Source organism: Macaca fascicularis, chromosome 7 (assembly GCF_037993035.2).
Source record: "Macaca fascicularis isolate 582-1 chromosome 7, T2T-MFA8v1.1".
Lineage (NCBI taxonomy): Eukaryota > Metazoa > Chordata > Mammalia > Primates > Cercopithecidae > Macaca > Macaca fascicularis.
This window is the reverse complement of record NC_088381.1, coordinates 33,914,808-33,933,715: the sequence shown is the minus strand read 5'-3', so window position 1 is coordinate 33,933,715 and position 18,908 is coordinate 33,914,808. Positions and strand designations below refer to the sequence as shown.

The window sequence follows — 18,908 nt, the reverse complement described above, 5'->3', positions numbered from 1 at the left end:
TTCTGATTCTTAAGTATTTGGTACATACGAGGCACTTAGAGTGTCCACCCACAGAACGGACATGCTATTTCTCACCTGAATTTTGCCACCTAAAGCAATAAAACCTGTCCTGATCTCCTACTCTGTACCTCCCTCAACCACAGCACCCATAACTTCGTCATTTAACTTGCATATCTTTCTGCCCACAAGACCACATAAGATCCTCAAAGTTAGAGACCACAGCTTGCTTGCCTTTATATTCTTGGTGACTAGCACTGTGCTGGCACAGAAAGCACACTCAGGCATTTGATGGCAAATGAATCCGCATATCTAAAGATAAACCAGCATATCTTTGTCGTCTATGAGCTAACCTATGGCAAGTGACTCTAGGCAGCTCAGGTAAAATACCAGGAGTGACTTGCAGAGATGCTCTGTTTACCCCTCATGGAGGCCCCCTAAGAGATTTGTCCATTGCCCAGCCCCCCGGAGTCTTGTCATGACAGCCACTGACTCTCAGGACATGGGAGGCACCGGGGATCAGAGCCACAGAATGGGGCACTGGGCCTGTGATGGGTTCAAAAGGAACATCTCAGAACACCACTCTAGACCTCTTATTTATATGCTTTTTAATCAATACAAGATACAGAAGAGTTACACAACTATTAAAAGAGCCATTTCTGGGGCGGGCAAAAGAGAGAGAGAGAAAAATAAAAGAGATCTTTTTTTAGCCTTAAATCTTACCCATTTCACTTTTGCCTATGGAAAGTTCCATGTCACTCTAGGCATGCTTGAGTTTGTGGAAAAGAGATATTTTCCTTTTCCTGGGCACTTGATTGCAAATCCCACCACTTCTCCAGCTCTCAGTAGCTGTCATTCAGGGTAAGTTGATTATTTGAAGTTAAAATGCAGAGGAAATGAGGAGCTTTTGCTGTTTCCCTGGCCAACCTGGCTCCCTTGGAGAAGATAGAAATGAGATTTTACACTGAATTAGCCATGTCTTCAGGGAAGCAATTCCACTGATCCTGAGATTAGCGCTGGTTTTACCATTTGACCTTCTGCTGACCTTATGCTTTGGAAGAACCTGTTCGGAGACTGGCAGGAAAGAGGGAAGGGACAAAACTAGAAATGATGTGGGAACACGGCACCAAAGCATATATTCATTTCTGTAAGACTGAGTGACATTTCCAAATTGCTGAGTAAAATACACACATACATCCAAAATTGGAGGGTGGTGGTAAAGGGGGAGAAAAGTTTCAACATTATTGAATTTGAATAAAATTCTTACAAGGGTTAGAGAATATAAAATATGGGCAGAAAGAATTTACAGTATGAGGAACAGACAAGACAAAAGTACAGAAACTCAGTATGGAAATGTATAATGCAAAAATAGGCTGCTTGAAGAAACTCTCCCAAGAGGTTGTTAACTAAGTCAAATGAACTGCCCTTCCCCTTGCTTTCCTGTCACTGGATGTGGCTGCTTCTCTTCAGGTCTCTGTGTCTGTGTCTTCTCTTCCTCCTCAGGCCCTCGGTCCCCTTCCCTTCTTTCTCTCTCTGTCACTCACTCACATTCCCTCCAACGACTCCCAGTTGGATAGGGCAGCCCTGTTCCTCACTCACTGTTCACACAGGGTCTCAAGATGAACTCATGAGCCTTTCCATTCCCAGTATAGCCCCCTTCCAGGCACCCAGAGACGATGCCTACTCAGGTTAGCTGTATCTCTTCTTCCTCCTCACCCCAATCCATGCTCCCTGCGGGGTCTCCTCAGTCAGCCCCTACTTCCTGCTCATCTCTCCTCACTCTCTACTTCTAACCATTCCACCTGCAGCCTCAGGTCACACCACCACCAAGTAATGTCCCTATTAGGTCCCTGTATTAGTCCGTTTTCACACTGCTGATAAAGACATACCCAAGACTGGGCAATTTACAAAAGAAAGAGGTTTAATTGAACTTACAGTTCCATGTGGCTAGGGAAGCCTCACAATCATGGTGGAAGGCAAGGAGGAGCAAGTCCCGTCTTACACGGATGGCAGCAGGCAAAGAGAGAATGAGGAAGATGCAAAAGCAGAAATCCCCAATAAAACCATCAGATTTCGTGGGAATTATTCACTACCATGAGAACAGTGTGGGGGAAACCACCCCCATGATTCAATTATCTCCCACCAGTCTCTCCCACAACATGTGGGAATTATTGGAGTACAATTCAAGATGAGATTTGGGTGGGGACACAGCCAAACCATATCAGTCCCTAATAAAAGAAACATCATTGCTCCCTCAATGACTACCAACTAAAAATAGTCTCCATAATCTCACCCCACTTCACCTTTCCCATTTTAACTCTTTTTGTTTGTTCTTTAACACACACACACACACACACACACGCACACAAACTTTTTACCAAAGAAAACTTCAAGGCTGGGTGCAACGGGTCACACCTATAACCCCAATATTTTGGGAGGGTGACATGAGCAGATGGCTTGAGCTCAGGAGTTCAAGACCAGCCTGAGCAACGTGGTAAAACCATGTCTTTACAAAAACTAGCCAGGTGTGGTGGAATGCACCTATAGTCCTAGCTCCTTGGGAGGCTGAGGTGGGAGGATGGCTTGAACCCAGGAGGCGGAGGTTGAAGTGAGCTGAGATCGTGCCACTGCACTCCAGCCTGGGTGACAGAGCCAGACTCTGTCTCGAAAAAAAAAAAAAAGAAAAAGAAAAAAAAGGAAGAAAACTTCAAACATTTGCAAAAATAGAGAGGATATGTAATTAACTCTCACCTACCCATTACCCAGCTTTAACACACATCAGTGCACGGCTGATCTTGTTCCATCCATGCCCTACTGACTTCCCCCAACAAAGTGGATTATTTTAAAGCAAATTTCAGACATCCTATAAAAACCTCAGTATGTTTCTTTAAAAGTCAGAGACTTGGCCGGGCATGGTGGCTCACGCCTGTAATCCCAGCACTTTGAGAGGCCAAGGCAGATAAATTACCTGAGGTCAGGAGTTCTAGACTAGCCCGGCCAACATGGTGAAACCTCATCTCTAGTAAAACTGCAAAAATCAGCTGGTTGTGGTGGCAGGCGCCTGTAATCCCAGCTACTCTGGAGGCTGAGGCACAAGAATCACTTGAACCCAGGAGGCAGAGGTTGCAGTGAGCCAACATCACACCACTGCACTCCAGTCTGGACAACAAGAGCAAGATTCCATCTCAAAAAAAAGGAAAAAAAACCAAAAGAAGTCACAGACTCTTAACAACAACAGCAGTATTATCACCCCTTAAAAATTGTTTAGTTTCTTAATATCATTAATATACAGTGTTAAAATGCTCCCAATGATTTCAGGTATTTTGTTTTTTACAGTCAGTTTGTTTCAGTTGGGATCTAAGCACCGTCCACACATTGGATCTGGGCACCCGCCCCCTACGTGTCTGATTCTGTAGTCACCTTAACTTCTCTTTCTGTACAAAGCCCAGCTCAGACATCTCACTTTCCCACCTACAAGGTATTGCTCATGCTGTACTCAGCACCCAAAATGTCCTCAGCCCCCATGCCCAAACATCACTCAAAATCCAACTCAAATACTGTCCCCTCCATGAAATATTTCATGATTGCCACCAGTCCTCTTCCTAAGCACAGCCATGGGGTCTCCTATAGGGTTTCCTATATGACTTTATCTGCATGTCACTTGGCTCATTTACTGTTGTCTATAATCAGCTTGAGAGTTATGTATCTCCCCTTCAATCTCCTAGAAGGGAGATCATTCCACTTCACTCCAGCCTGGGCGACAGAGTGAGACTCCATTTCAAAAAAAAAAATGTCAGTTTTTAGCCACAGTGGTGGCTGGGTTCTCCCCCTGGGACAGGAAAAATCTAAGTGTAAGAGCACATATTTAAGAAACATTATTTACCAGATTTAAAAATTATATTTAATTCACTCTCCTCCAAATATTCAATAATCTTAAGATTCCATTCGATAATACCAAGACATAAATAACCAAAAACAGCATCCATCTACTAAATTGATACATTTGTCCCCCATAAAATATGACTCTATCATATTTGTTAAGGAGCCACCTTCAGAAGCAAAAGCTAATATGGTAAAAAAACACAATCAGGATCCTCTTTAAGAAACTGCAAGGAAGCCAGGCACCGTGGCTCACATCTGTAATCTCAACACTTTGGGAGGCCAAGGTGGGCAGATCACTTGAAGCCAAGAGTTCGAAACCAGCCTAGTCAACATGGCGAAAGCTCATCTCTACTAAAAATACAAAAAAATTAGCCAGGCATGGTGGCACATGCCTGTAATCCCAGCTACTTGGGAGGCTGAGGCATGAGAATTGCTTGAACCTGGGAGGCGGAGGTTGCAGTGACCCAAGACTGCGCCACTGCACTCCAACCAGGGTGACAGAGCAAGACTCCATCTCAAAAAGAAAAAAAAAAAAAGAAGAAAAAGAAGAAGGAAAGAGAAAGAAAGAAACTGCAGAGAAATTCAAAAGCAAGGCACAGAAATTCACAGAATAATACCAGAGTTCCCTAAAAGGCTTCCCACATCACCAGTGAAAAAATTCAACAGGAACTACACGGCAGGGACTGAAAACCCAGTCAGAAAGGAAATTTGTCCTAAACTAACTTTCACTTGCCACACCCTGTCCCAGGCACCATGCTGAGCTCAAGGGAGTAAGAACACAGCCTCTTGACTTGCATATGGGGTGTATTGGTCTATGTCATTTTATTTATTTATTTTGTAATTTGAAGATATGCTTAAAAGTTGGGAGATCTCACAGATATCTGGCTTCTTGAAAAAAATGAAAGATCTAGCAACATGGGCCCAGCATTCCCTCAGTGGCAACTCTAAGCTGGAGCAGAGAAGCCACTGAAGCCTCCAGCAAAGGACATGCCCTCCAGCCAGCTTGTCACAGTCCCCACCATACCCTCCTATCATCCCAACAACAGATGCAGCACTTTACTGATTTATTCTCCCTGTCTGGCCCCAGAGGTACTAGAGTTTGTCACTCCCTCTCAGGAAAAAAAAAAGGGCAGGGGGGAACAAAAGTGCCCCCTGTGCCGAAGAAGTGCAGAGTCTAATGGAGGAGGCAGAAAAGATGAGAAATTATAATAGGGTGTGATACAGACCATAGTAGAAGAATGGCCAGGGTTCCACAGAAACCCTAAGGAAGGTGAAGGAAGGTGCAACTAACTGCACCAAAGGTAGTTTAGGTATCTAGGGTGTGTTCACGAAAGAGAAGACATCTGGGGAAGGTCATGCAGGAGAAGAAGAGCCTGGTCAGATGGCAAAGTAGGAGCAAGTCACTCTACACATATGAAGAGGTGAGAGGTCTGAAAGATACAGAGTTTTCTGGGGATGGGTTAGGCAGAGAAGGGACTTCTTCCCTTCACTGGGCACTAAGGCGAACCCCTTCGTGTTAGGTTCCCAGTGCTCGGAAACTGTCCATTCTCTGCCAATGATACACGTCTTGACTACTTGGCCTGTTTTGCTTTTACAGACTGATATGGGTCAATGTAGTTATTGCTCTTGAACTGGCATAATGAAAATACTCTGAGTTACTATATAATGCAGACATTTTTAAGGGTCAAAACGCAGTAACGTAAGTCTCTACTGATGATCTCAATTCCATACAACAAAGATATCCTTTCACCAACCACGTGTCCTTTCCTCACTTACATATCTCTGACAGTCGCGAACCCGGAAGCTTCCAATGAAATAGCCCCTACCCCACGTGAGGCACAAGTTTGATTTTTCTTATACTTAAATCACTACAAACATATCCCCCAACACTATTCTCAACTACCCTCAAAGGAGCCACCCAGAATACACCACATTAAGTCGAGCTTTGAGGCAAGATTTAAGGGTGATAAAGATATGGGTCCAAAGGAGAATCAATTTACTCAGTAGCCTATTGGCATGTACCTGATGAAGCAACAGCACATAAAGATCAATCGCAAGGATACCAGGCTGTTGCACAGAAATGAAATGAGATGCAAATAACAGACACGTCCCCTCAAAGCAATAAAAATTAAATCAGTTTTGCTTTTCTCCCTCAAATTCAGTCAAATCTAAAAAAAAAAAAAAAAAAAAAAAAAAATCAGATAGGGAAATCATCAAGAGGCTTTTAAAAACGGTCTCAAAGTTGTAATAACCCCAAACAGACTATTTCCCAGACTTTTTATTGTTATAACAAACAAACCCATCTTTCACTTCTTGTCATTTGCAATTACTGTGCCATAATTGAAAATCAGTGAATCACCATAGGGCTTAGGGGAGAGAGGGCCTACTAGCTCTGAGCTGTCACTGTAATCACCACAGAATAAACAATATCAAGAGCTCTTTCTTCATCATTGTTAACCTATATATTGCAGAGTCTCTGAAAATTGTATACTCTGTAATTCCCCTCTTTCACTAAAGATGGCATGACATTTCAAACCATTTTCCCCTTCAAAATACTGTTTTTCTCTTCTTCAACAGCCAGTATGACGTCTGCCCCAAAAGACTTCAGCATAATTTTAAATCTATTTGTAGGAGCCAAGAATTCAATTAAGAGAAAAATTATCTTGGAAGGGTTTGGGCAATTCAGCCAATTAACCCTCTCATAACTGTGCTGAGAAAAGAACCTGAACTGTCTAACAAAAGGCTACACAAAATCAAAAGGAACAGACTAGGGCAGGGGGTGAAGGATTCCAGGAATTTGGGTCCTGTCTACACTTCTGCCCATTAACATGGTCACACAATGCCCTCGGCCTCTGACCGTTAGGAACGTCTGGGAGAGTACAGCCCTCCACTCTGCAATGGGCTGCAGAACCTCAAGTGTTCATCTGCAGCCTCTTCATCTCCCCACCTGCAATAGGATTTAACCAATGTCCCTACCAACATTTCAGTTTACAGACTTTAAAAGGTCAATAGCAGGACCATTGAGTTTATTCTTTGTTAATAAGCTCTGTGTCCATGATCTGATGAACTGAGATTCACTCTCTAATTAAAAGGAAGGAAGGGAATTTGCAGTGGTGTGGGAGAGAGGGTCTTACCCTTTCATCTGTTCCCAAGCCAGATTCTCCTGCCCCATCCCTCACCTTGGTTGCTTCTTCCACACTCTCCCTCAGGGCCTGCAGCTCAGCATCATATTGCTCCTTCAGCTTGTCCATCTCCTGATCATGGCTGGAAACCTCTTCTTTCAGGGCTCCCTTCAGTGCAGTGAGTTCACGCTCGCGCTTTCTCAAGAGGTCTTCTTGCTCCTCTTTGGCAATCAGCAGATCCTGAAGATCCTGTTTTGCCTGTAAGAGCTCCTAGAGAGAAGAAACATGAAGGGAGGAGGTGACGATGAAACATCTTGTTGAGAGGCCCCGGATCTCCCCTCCAGTTCAGTCCCCATATGCACGGCCATCTCACCTTGCCCTGCCACTCTCCTTCTCATCCCACAAACCTATTTAAACCATTTCTTCCTCTTCCCCTGCATTTCTCAGAAGACATCATTCCCTTGGATTCCTCTGTCTTTGCTTCTTGGAGATTTGATTGAATTTGAGGGAGAAAGGGGAAACTAGTGTAAATTTCACTGCTTTGGTAAACACGTCTGTATTTTCCATCTCGTTTCGCTTCTGCACAGTGATCTGTTGCCCTTGCTCTTGCCCTGTGTGTGCTGTTGCTTCATGGGGGACACGCCAACTTGCCTACCTTGCTTCATATCCCCTAGGACCCTGAGTGTGGTCAAACCCTTCATCCACATTCCTCGTACTCAGGATTTGGGTGCTTCACATCCCCTGGGACACTGAGTGTGGTCAAACCCTTCATCCACATTCCTCGTACTCAGGACGACTTTGCCTGTTTTTCTTCTATCTCATTTGCCCATCTGAGCAGAGCACAATATTCACATTTTCCCCTTCTTAACTGCCAAGTATTAATGAGGAAGGTCACAAAGCTGGGGCAACAGGCTCCACTACAAATCACATTACCTGAGCCCAGTGTGTCCTGCCAAAGGCTCGGCGTTCCTTTTCCTCCAGCATCTTTGTTCCAGACCTTCTCAGTTTTCCAGCTCAGGACTCACCCTCACAGACACTTTTGCCCTTCCCTCAGCCAGAAAGACGTGGGCACCTTGGCTCCCTCTCCACCTCAACCCCTCTACACTCCAGGCCTTCTTCCACCCAGAGTCCCTCCACAGAGAATGCACTGTCCCCTGCCAGCCTGCTCCCAGTCTTCACTCCATCAGTTATTGACATGGTTTGGCTCTGTGTCCTCACCCAAATCTCATCTCCAGTTATAATTCCCACAATCCCCACGTGTCGAGGGAGGGACACTGTGGGAGATGATCGGATCATGGGGTAGTTTTCCCCACGTTGTTCTTGTGATAGTGAGTTCTCACGAGATATGATGGTTTTATAAGGGGCTTTTCCCCCTTCGCTCACTCTCTCTCCTGCCGCCTTGTGAAGAAGGTGCCTACTTCTCCTTCTGCCATGATTGTAAGTTTCCTGAGGCCTCCCCAGCCATGTGGAACTGTGAGTCAATTAAACCTCCTTTGTTTATAAATTACCCAGTCTCAGGTAGTGTCTTTATAGCAGAGTGAGAACAGACTAATACAGTTGTCTTTTCTTTCTGCCATTTTGTTCCTATCCACATTCTTGAATCTTGGTTACCTGCCAAACTTCACCATCAAAATGTTTGAAAGCATAATTTCTGTTCACTGCCTCTACTTCATGACTGCCCGTTCACTCCTTAATCTCTTGCTGTATGATTTTTGTCCCTACTCTACCAAGACAGTCCCCTCTGAGGTAACTGTGACCTTTAATCATATCCGATGGCCTTTTCCCAGTCGTCAATTTTTTTACCCCTCTTTCATCCTCCCTTCCTGTCTCTCTAAGATGCCCTTCTTTCTTGGAATGCCAAGATAACACAGACTCCTGTTTTCTTCCCTCAGGCTGCTTCTTCTGTGATAGTCTTTTCTGGCTTTTCTCTCCCTCTTCCCAAAATCTATGATGATCTCCAAAAATGCAACTTTGCATTCTTTACTCTCTTTTAGCAAGCTCATTTTTTTTTCCAACTATTAATTCTATGTAAATGACTCCTAAACTTTTATCTCTTACCTTTCTCAGAGTTCAAACCTGCACTAACACATTCAAAGACCTGCTAGATGCACCCATCTGGGTGACCTGTGACACCTCAGATTCAGTAGGATTACAGTTTCAAGAGAATTCATCATGCTCCTTCCTTCCTTCTTCCTTTGTTCTTTGCTCTTGTGAAAAGCACCACCTGCCCCCTCAGCACTCAAGCTCAGAAACTTGGCAGCAACTTTGACTTTTCTCTCGTCCTGGTTTCTCATAACCAAAAAGTTGGTTCTGCAACATCTTCAATCCTTTCCATCACCTCCCTGGGTAAAGCCCTCCTCATCTCCTGTGCAGGTGGTTTACAATAGCCACTCAGCTGCTCCCTGCATCCAGGCTCTCACCTACAGCCTCTAAGGCAATCCATGCAGCATCTTCTGTCTGGAGTGCTCTTTTCCCTTCTCAGGCCCACCTCTCCCTGCCTTTCAGAAAATCTTTGAAGACCCAGATACAGTATGACCTCCTCCAAGAGGTCTTCCTTGAATATCCCTCTTGAATACCCATCTCACTTTAGCTGTTCTTCTCACAGTATTTAATACTTCTTATTTTACATTCTATATATTTTAATCATTTTTCTAATCTGCATTTGGCTTCCCTACTTATCCTTCTTGAAAGACAGGTACAGATCTGATTTATTATATTTTTCATGCATAGATTAATATTGGGAGCACTTATCTGTTCAGATATAAATAAACAAGTGCAGTACGGGTGTCTGGAGATGTCAGAATTCTAAACTCGTCAGTTATTTCACCTGTGGCTTCTGCATAAGAACAGGCAGGACCTGTTCTCTTGGAGCCCCTGGGGAATCAGAGGCATGGCTGCCACCTGGGGACCCAAGGCTTCAGAAATGATAAGCTACTTTCCATTCAAAAAGTGTGTCCCTGATGAGGGAAGAAACATTTTATTGATTTAAGGATAACTGACAACGAGAGCTCTTTCTTTTTCTCTAGGACATGCACCTCCATTGAACCAGAGGAACCTCTACAATCCCAGGATACGGCTGCATTGCACAGACTAAAATTTTGCCCATCAAGAATCTAACTAGCAGGCATTGACAAGCTCAGACGAAATGTCAAGAGACCCATGCAAGTAACAAGGCCAGCTCTGGCTCTTTCAAAGCAGCAAACACAGAGATCTTATGAAAATATACCCTGTCCTGATATTTATCAAAGAGGACGCCCTGCTGCCGCTGCCCAGCCCCTTCTTAAGGAAGATCAGAGTCTCTCTTGAATGACTGTTGCTTCCGGCTACCCCCCAGGGTTTCCTGGAACCTCCTGCCAGCATCTTCAGTGCAGGTCCTGTGATTCTGACCCCTGTTTCCTGCTTTTACTCTCACACGTTTCTCAATTGTTTGGACGATAAGACAGTTCCTCTCCCCACACTTATCTTTTCCAGCATATCTCTGTGTTTTGTGTTGCCTTTTGTGTGCTGCCGCCAATGCATGTCAAGACTGAAGTTTTTATGGTCCATTCTGCACCGACATGCTGTTATCTATGGCTGGGGCTGTCGCTTAAGTGGACTGTGCAGGACAAATCCAATCAGATTACACCTCGCCATATCACGTAGTAGCATTTGAAGTTTTCCAGAGTAGAAACCAAAAGGTACATGAGGTTTCAAAAACTTCACTCCATCACCTCGGGGCTTAATTATATCAATCAAAGAAGGGAGAGAAAAATACATAAACTTCAAAATGTAAGTATACGTCCATTAGAGGTCAACTTGCCTCTCTGTGGACTCCAACTAAAGAAAACAAGGGAAAACTGGCTGTCTGGGAGTGGCGAGAGCTAGGAAAGTTGACTGTATTTGGTCCTTATGCATCATAAGAACTGTGCTGAGCATTTCTAACAATCCAGAGAGATGGATATTCAAAGAGATGAAGATTACTATTCTCCATAAACGGACGAAGTTCTGAGACTCTAACATGCCTAAGATCACACGGCCTTACAAGCAGCAGAGTCAAGAATGGGACCCAGATGGGTCCTAATGCCCTTTCCCTTCACTATGGGCACTACAGACCTGACCACAAAACCACACACTCAAGAAGGCTAAGAAGCAAACAGTCACACTGGAGTTCATCCATTAGATGCTGTTATGGTTTGGCTGTGTCCCTACCCAAATCTCATCCTGAACTGTAGCTCCTATAATTCCCTCATGTTGAGGGAGGGGCCCACTGGGAGATAATGGAATCAAGGGGTGGTTTCCCCCATACTGTTCTCATGGCAGTGAGTAAGTCTCCCGAGATCTGATGGTTTTATCAGGGGAAACCCCTTTCTTTTTTTTTTTTTTTTGAGATGGAGTCCCGCTCGCCCAGGCTGGAGTGCAGTGGCCAGATCTCAGCTCACTGAAAGCTCCGCCTCCTGGGTTCATGCCATTCTCCTGCCTCAGCCTCCCGAGTAGCTGGGACTACAGGCGCCCGCCACCTCGCCCGGCTAGTTTTTTTGTATTTTTTAATAGAGATGGGGTTTCACCATGTTAGTGAGGATGGTCTCGATCTCCTGACCTCGTGATCCACCCGTCTCGGCCTCCCAAAGTGCTGGGATTACAGGCTTGAGCCACTGCGCCCAGCCAGGAAACCCCTTTCATTTGGCTCTTGCTTCTCTTGTTTGCCACCATGTGAGACGTGCCTTTCACCTTCTACCATGATTATGAGGCCTCCCCGGCCACAGGGAACTGTGAGTCCATTAAACCTCTTTTTTTTGTAAGGTGCCCAGTCTCAGGTATGTATGTCTTCATCAGCAGCATGAAAACAGCCTCATACAGATGCCACCAAAACAGAGCACTGTGTTTGGCTGGAAGGCCCTTTAAGGAAGTCCACCTTCTTAAACTAAAGCAAAGAAACACAATCAGAGCCTGAAGAAACGGGTAGATGGAGATCTAAGAGAAAAAGGAACACACTATGGGACCAGCTGTTCTGCAGCAGCAGCAGCAGCAAATGACCACCCCAAGACCATGTGCACTGAGAAGCAGGCACCAGGATGTCTAGAATGGCAAGGTATTTGCTCTCAAAAAGCTTTACTTCACACACCACCTGGGCACGAGCATGACACATCAAAACGAGGAAGACACCAGTCTAGACCCTCTTTTGCACTAAGTGCTTCTCAGAAGTTCCACAGGGTCCCTATCTCTGGCCCAGGCTCACTGAAAGCGTAAATAAAAGGTTTTACAGCAACGGTAGCTGACAGAGAATTCTGTCATTTTTTTTGTTCCAGAAGGATGGCCAAGGAAGCATCACACGGCTGGTGAGAATCACGATATTTTTGGCTGCCTTTTTTATAAAAATGCGTAGAAGCTTCAAAAATATCGTTACAAAAGAAGTTTTAGAGACATACTTTCTGAGTACAATCTCTCCTCAGACCAACACAATTTTATAACCAGACTATTTTAATGAGACTGAAGTACCTGCATCTTGGCAAATGCCCGGAATAAAACACCACAAGACTCTGCTGGAGTGAGGCCCATCTCTCAGCACTGCAGGCTCCCATCAAAGCAGACATTTGATAATTAGAAAACCCCACCATCGTGGCACTTAGCAAGCTGTCTCACGTTGACCTGTCACCTTCAGAATGGAAGGTAATGCATTCATGACAAAGAAGTGGTGGAAACCTGTTCTATAATCATTCTTGTAACTTGAGCTGGCAAAAAAAAATTCAGAATCATCTATTTAACTAAGAATAACAAAGTCAATAAAATTGGTCAATTTTATGGCTTATTCTAAGAAAACAAAGTATTTTCTATTTCTCCTTTCCTTCTTTTTTTTTTTAAACTGTTTTATTCTTTTTCTTTTTTTAAGTGAAAGCCAGTTTATTAGAGAAGTAAAGAAACAAAAGAATGGCTACTCCATAGACAGAGCAGCCTATTCTTTCTTAATGTTACTTTACTGATTGCATACAGGGGTCGGTGTTATTTAACAAAATGTGACATATTAAAAGACATTTCATGCAAAATCTGGTCCATTATGCAGGACTTGCAAAACTTGGGCCTTCAACCTTTTTCAAACATTCAAAAGCAGAAGTGTTTAATGCTCATTGTGTTAAGAGTTTGTTCCAAGCTAAATGCCATGGGGAACTTGGCCACAACTACACTCCGTTATCAAATTCCCCCAGGTCACTTTTTATTCAGATATGAAGAATAAATTAAAAGTGACAAGGAGACAGGGTCTATTTTACTAGTGATACAGAAACCATAGATCATAGTTTAAGTGTTGCTGACAAGTCAAAGGAAATTGATAAAAACAGAGGGTGATTTTCTGGAGCAAGAGAAACCCACTTTGACATAGGGAAGCTAATTACACCCTAACTCATCTTGCAGAAAGGCAGCAGTAAATGATACAGCTCCTGTTATGGGAAAGAGACAAACAACCTGTAAGCCAGCAATATCAGGAACAGGTTTAAGAAAACATGTGCTATTGCCCACTGCTGTATCTCGCATTATCAGCCTCTGCCTGAACACATCACCAAAATAGTCTCATATCGTTATCCTATTATCAATATAAATAAATCAATAAACTAATGATGTTCAGTTAATAGATATGCAGTATGGTATGTTTAAAGAGGAAAAGAAGTATGCAGTTCATTTCAGAATTATTCTCTTTTTTAAAATATGGTGACATTTTTAAAGTAATTTAAATATGAAAAATTATTTATTCATTTGCTCTGTTGCTCAGCACTGTGCTAGACATGAAATGGGGAAAGAAGCAAAGGTGAATGCTCTTGAATTAGCTGGCTAGTAGAAGAAAGATACAAAAAATGTGCGAGGTCAATGAGCTAAAATAGAGAAACTGAAAGGACAGGGGATATCAGGGGGCAACTCACAGTGACAACTGTCAGTTATTGGGGAAAATCAGCAACTTCAGAGACTTCCCACGAGCTAACATAACATCTTTCCCCTTTAGAACCAATCAAATGTCCACACAAGGAATCACAGAATATGACAACGTTTTATCTTCTATTTAAATTTGTTCATGAAGCTATACTTTTACTGAAAGCCATAAATTGTTCAGTGATATCATTTCTGGAAACTTATCCTTAGAAACAATTTTTAAAGTAGTAAAAGGATAAATGTAAAAACTGTTCCCCATGACCTTTGTTTCATAATGACGAAAAAGGGAAAACAAATGTAGGAGAATGGTTAAATATATTGCGGTTTATCTTCCTAAAAATGAAATACAAAGAATATAAAGAATAACAAGAAAGAACATTTTTGACATCTTAAGTTTTAAAAGCAGGTATCAAAACTGTAGGTACATGATTGTCCCTATATTATATACAGATGGGTAGATGAAACCTATCAATAGACAGGGAGGCAAACAGAAATTCTAGAAACAAAAATGGCTGCTTAGGTATTAGGAAAGTATGTGTACGTCCCATTTTTAAACTTTCCTTTTATGTTGTTTTAATATTATTTCAGTGACAAATACACCTATCTTCTCGTCTTTGTAACTCTGAGCCCTGAGAGTAAACAGCGCCATGAGAAGCAGTATAATACCAAGAATGTGGTGGTTTTTAAGAAATCATTTGATAAAAAGAGGAATCCCAGTTGGTAAGGAACAATGCTGAGGGCTTCTCAGGGGAAAAGGTCTGAATAGGGACACAGAGATGGTCATGTGCGCAGAAGAGACAATCACCCTCCTCTGCCCGTGTGAAAAATGGATTCATGAGAACTCCTGGGCTGGGTGGTCACAGTCACTCATCTCTGAGCTCCTGCCAAGTCATCAGGTGAAGAAAGGCTAAGTTCTAAAAAGTACTACCTAAAATTTCTCCTGGGGAATTATTTCAACACTGGAGGAGGAAAGGAGTGAGAGAACAATAGACAACTGAGACTTAAAGAGTGTTCCAGGGACTTCAGAGTCAGAAACTTCTAGCCCCAAGGAAGGGACAGAGAAAACACCTAAGCCCAAAGAGGGAGGAAGTAGAAAATTAAATATTAACAAAGAACCTTTATGTTTTGACTTTTTGTTGTTGTTGTTGTTGGCTTTGCTCTAAATTGTATATCATCTCTTTGTTGGGCTATTCCTACAAATCACGCTTATAAAGAAGTAGTTTCCAAAACTATGCTAGAATACAGGTGATGATAATGTAACCGCAAACATTGATCACCTAAATGTGTGCAGAGAGAAAAGTCCTATCTTTTTCTGACCCTCAATTATACTTATTCCCTCCCCCAAAAATGTAGATATTCAAAACCAACATTCTTGCTTTCTAATAATTTCATACATGTGTATCTAATACCTCAACAAGATAATAATCTAATTTAGAGAAGAGAGAATACACAATAAAAACCCATAATAATTAGCAAATGCCAAGTGCAGAGGAGAGAGTCAAGCGCATCCACTGACTCACAGATCATAAGAGCACAGGTGGAGCAGGGGTGCACATCAGACAGTGGCTGGCAGTGCACAAACCCCAGCCACGCCATCTTTCCAGGCAGGTGGGGTCTGTCTTATCACCGGACCCCACAGCCCCACTTACCTCAATCAGAGCTCCCTTCTCCCTGTCCTCTGATCGCTTTGCACTGTCCAGTTCATCGTGCATTTCTGAGAGCTGGTCCTGGAGATCCCTGATTTCAGTCTGATGCTGCTCCCGTTCCATCTTCACCTGGAATAGCCTGGCAAGGAAGGAAGTCCATTAGACAGGATCTCCTGGGCTCTGCTTATTTCCATCCAGTCTGATTTCTGATCTCCAGAGCTTTACACAAGTCTCTAAAGACCCAAGACGCCTCCCCATTCTCTGTTCTGCACTGAGCAAGGAATCACCAACCTGAAAAGGTGCCTGAGAAGAACTTAGGCTATGGTCTAATTGCCCAACAAGAGGATAAATGAGAACTCAAACCAGTGAAGTGGGTATGGTTATACGGAGACATTTTCTCCCCAAAAGGAGATGGGAGGATACTAGAATTTAAATGTAGAAGATAAAGAAATGAAAAAAAAAAATTTCCCACTAAAGCCACCCCACCCTTCCACTGTCTACTATCCCAGTGTTCTAGACCAGGAGAGTTGGAAAAATTACGGTCTGTGGGCCAGTTCAGCCCACTGCCTGTTATTGTAAAGTTTTACTGGAATATGGTCATGTTCATTCATTTATGAGTAGCCATTTCATTTCACGATACAATGGCAGAGCTGAGTGTGTACAACAGACTCTATGACCCACAAATCCTAAAATAATCACCATCTGATGAAAAAAAGTTTACAAAACTCTGCTCTGAACCAAACTCACAACTACTATACCTCTTTATGTTGTAAAGCTTTTACTATACCCTATATTTTCTGATATTTTTTTTACTAAACTCTTTTCTGCAGTTAGCCTCTATGATTGCTTTAAACGCAAAACAGCACCATCAAAACTGCAAGGACAATCAAATGCTTTTATTATATAATGTCTTCTTTTTCTTGAACTTCCCCCTAGATTTCATTCCCACTTGACTTTCCACTTAAGGCTTCTGTCGTGTCCACGAGACATCATAGCACTGTGGATTCTCAGACCTTGGTTTTCGATCCCTTTGCCACAGATTTTAATACAACACAATGGCAGGGGCATCTTGGACCTAACTTTCCTTCTCTGTAGACTCAGAGGAGGTATAAGCAGCCATCGCAAACACCAGCACCATCCAGGATAAAATGCACAGGCTGAGAGCTCACGGAGGCCACGTGACGCATGCTTTTTAGAAGCTGGGCCTAGGCTCCTTGAACTCTGTCTTTCAATATCAGCACTCAGTGCGCCCTGCTTCCCACTTACCTGCTAGGAGGTCCACTTTAAGGGCTGAAACTCTGTAAGGCATACTTCAAGGTGCAAAAAGAATGTTAAGAATTACTAACGTTTTTGTTTATCAGTCTACATGCGTCGCCAGCTTCACAATTTTACCAGGGTAAGAGGAAGAAAAAGAAAAGTCAGCTGCCTTTATAAATATTTGGAAGGCTGGGTAGTATTAAATGGACAGAAAGGTTCTAGCCACATGTCATAGAGAACCTGGGAAGGGCAACAGGCTCTCAGCCCAGAACTTACTCCTCCAGATTCTTCCGGAGCTCCCCTTCACTTTCTTCTAGTCGTTGCTGCAACATGGAGTTCTCCTCCACCTTTTTGTTGTGTTGGCTTCGGAGCTCTTCTAGGTTTGCTCTCATCCTCTCTCTCTCTTCTTTGATATTCTGTTGATTCTAACAGGAATCAGTGCGATTTTAAAGTACCTCCACTGTACATTAACGTAACCCCACAGAAGCCTACTTCTCAACAAGCAGACTCCGTATCTTTGCACTTACATTATTAAACAACTTAATCAAACTATATAATTAAGGCATGGGAGTTCTTAACTAGAAAGAACATCAAATATTTATATTTAATGAACTGTAATACTTGTAAAAGAAAACACAAACACAGCCAAACCTCATTCTGCTATTTCTATGATTTAGTTCAGATGTTTTATATACATTTAGTTTCCCATTGGCCTGCCTAAATCCAACAGGGTTTCTTTTACTCTGTCTAAGCAAACAGTCTGTACAGGCTTTGGTTACATTTAAAAAAAAAAAAAAGAAATTATTTGGACAACAGCAGCCAAATACACAGGAATTTACTCAGTGATTAGAGGAATGTTACTCTTGGGGGGAAAAAAATTGGCTTTCACTCTGGGCATCCCAATGCATGTAAAATATTCTTCATCAACCTAGACGGAAATGGAGAAAGTAACATAAAGGAAAAACCAGATACCTCGACTCCCAGTTGAAGCTGCCTCTGAAGTTCAGCCACTTCTGTGGTCAACTTGCTTTTCTGTTCCAATAGATCTTTGACTTCAGATGTGGAATTAGAAGCCTATGATTAATTGCAAAGATATACTAATTTAAACGTTCAGCGTGCTTCATTTTAATTATCTTCTCCTTCCAAATATAATTAGTGCAGTAACAGATGAGGCATAACACTAAATATTTTAAGACCCAATTCAAACATCAACCCCCACGGGGAACCTTCCCTGACTTGATGGGCAGAGTTAACGTTGCTGGTCCCCTTGGGACTCCAGTGAACTTTACTCTACAGCGTTTACCAATCACAGGCATCATTTCATCAGATACCTCAACACTAGTCCAAGATGACTAAAACTTGCACAGGTGGCATATTTGTTAGAAGTCCGTAATGTATTCTGTAGAATATTATAAAACAGTAATACATTAAATTCAGGATAATAAAACTTAAAAAGCCTCTCCATAATACATTCTATATTCCAGAGCATGGAAATCAATGGTTAGCAAAAAATCAGCAACAAAATCTTTTTGTAAGTAAATTGGGGAAAGACATTCATTTTTTCTATTTTAACGGCAGAACACAATTTAGTTTTAGTGTTTCTTAAGAGTGGTTTGAGAACGACTACATCAGGAGATTATGAACTTTTGTGGGGCAGGGACTAGGTTTTATGCACCTCTGAATCTATAGAACCCAATGCATCTCATAAATTTAATCAAATCTTAGTAAATGATCGTTAGAATTCTTGTTTTGCCATGATAGAGTGGCAAATATCAGATTTACCCTCCCAGCAAAAACTCCAAAAGCTAGACAAAAATATATAAAAACAATTGTTGGCAGGCACTGAAAAGCAAGCAACACAGAGTTATGATCCTTACAAAGGAAAAGACAGGAGGTAGCCCCACATTCATCCTGGGTTCTCCATGACTCCATTTCCAAATCACACAGTAAAATTTTATAAGCACAGACAATGTCATTAGGAAATTGCAAATTAAAACAACATTGAGGCCGGGTGGGGTGGCTCATGCAGTAATCCCAGCATCCTGGGAGGCTTAGGCAGACGGATCACCTGAGGTCAGGAGTTCGACACCAGCCTGGCCAACGTGGTGAA

The 18,908-nt window shown here is 42.6% G+C and overlaps 1 protein-coding gene across 11 annotated transcripts in view; it reads right to left on the bottom strand.

Annotated features, from left to right (window-relative positions):
• The window catches only part of CGNL1 (cingulin like 1), a 176,124-nt gene that overhangs the window by 78,650 nt on the left and 78,566 nt on the right, over positions 1–18,908 (bottom strand). For all 11 annotated transcript variants that reach the window (XM_065547962.2, XM_045395519.3, XM_065547964.2 and 8 more), the window contains exons 5-8: positions 17,771–17,872; positions 17,075–17,223; positions 15,545–15,680; positions 7,059–7,271 (exon numbers count right to left, since the gene is read on the bottom strand). In XM_065547962.2, the coding sequence (XP_065404034.1) occupies positions 7,059–7,271; positions 15,545–15,680; positions 17,075–17,223; positions 17,771–17,872 (600 nt within the window). The remainder of the gene's footprint in view (positions 1–7,058; positions 7,272–15,544; positions 15,681–17,074; positions 17,224–17,770; positions 17,873–18,908) is intronic.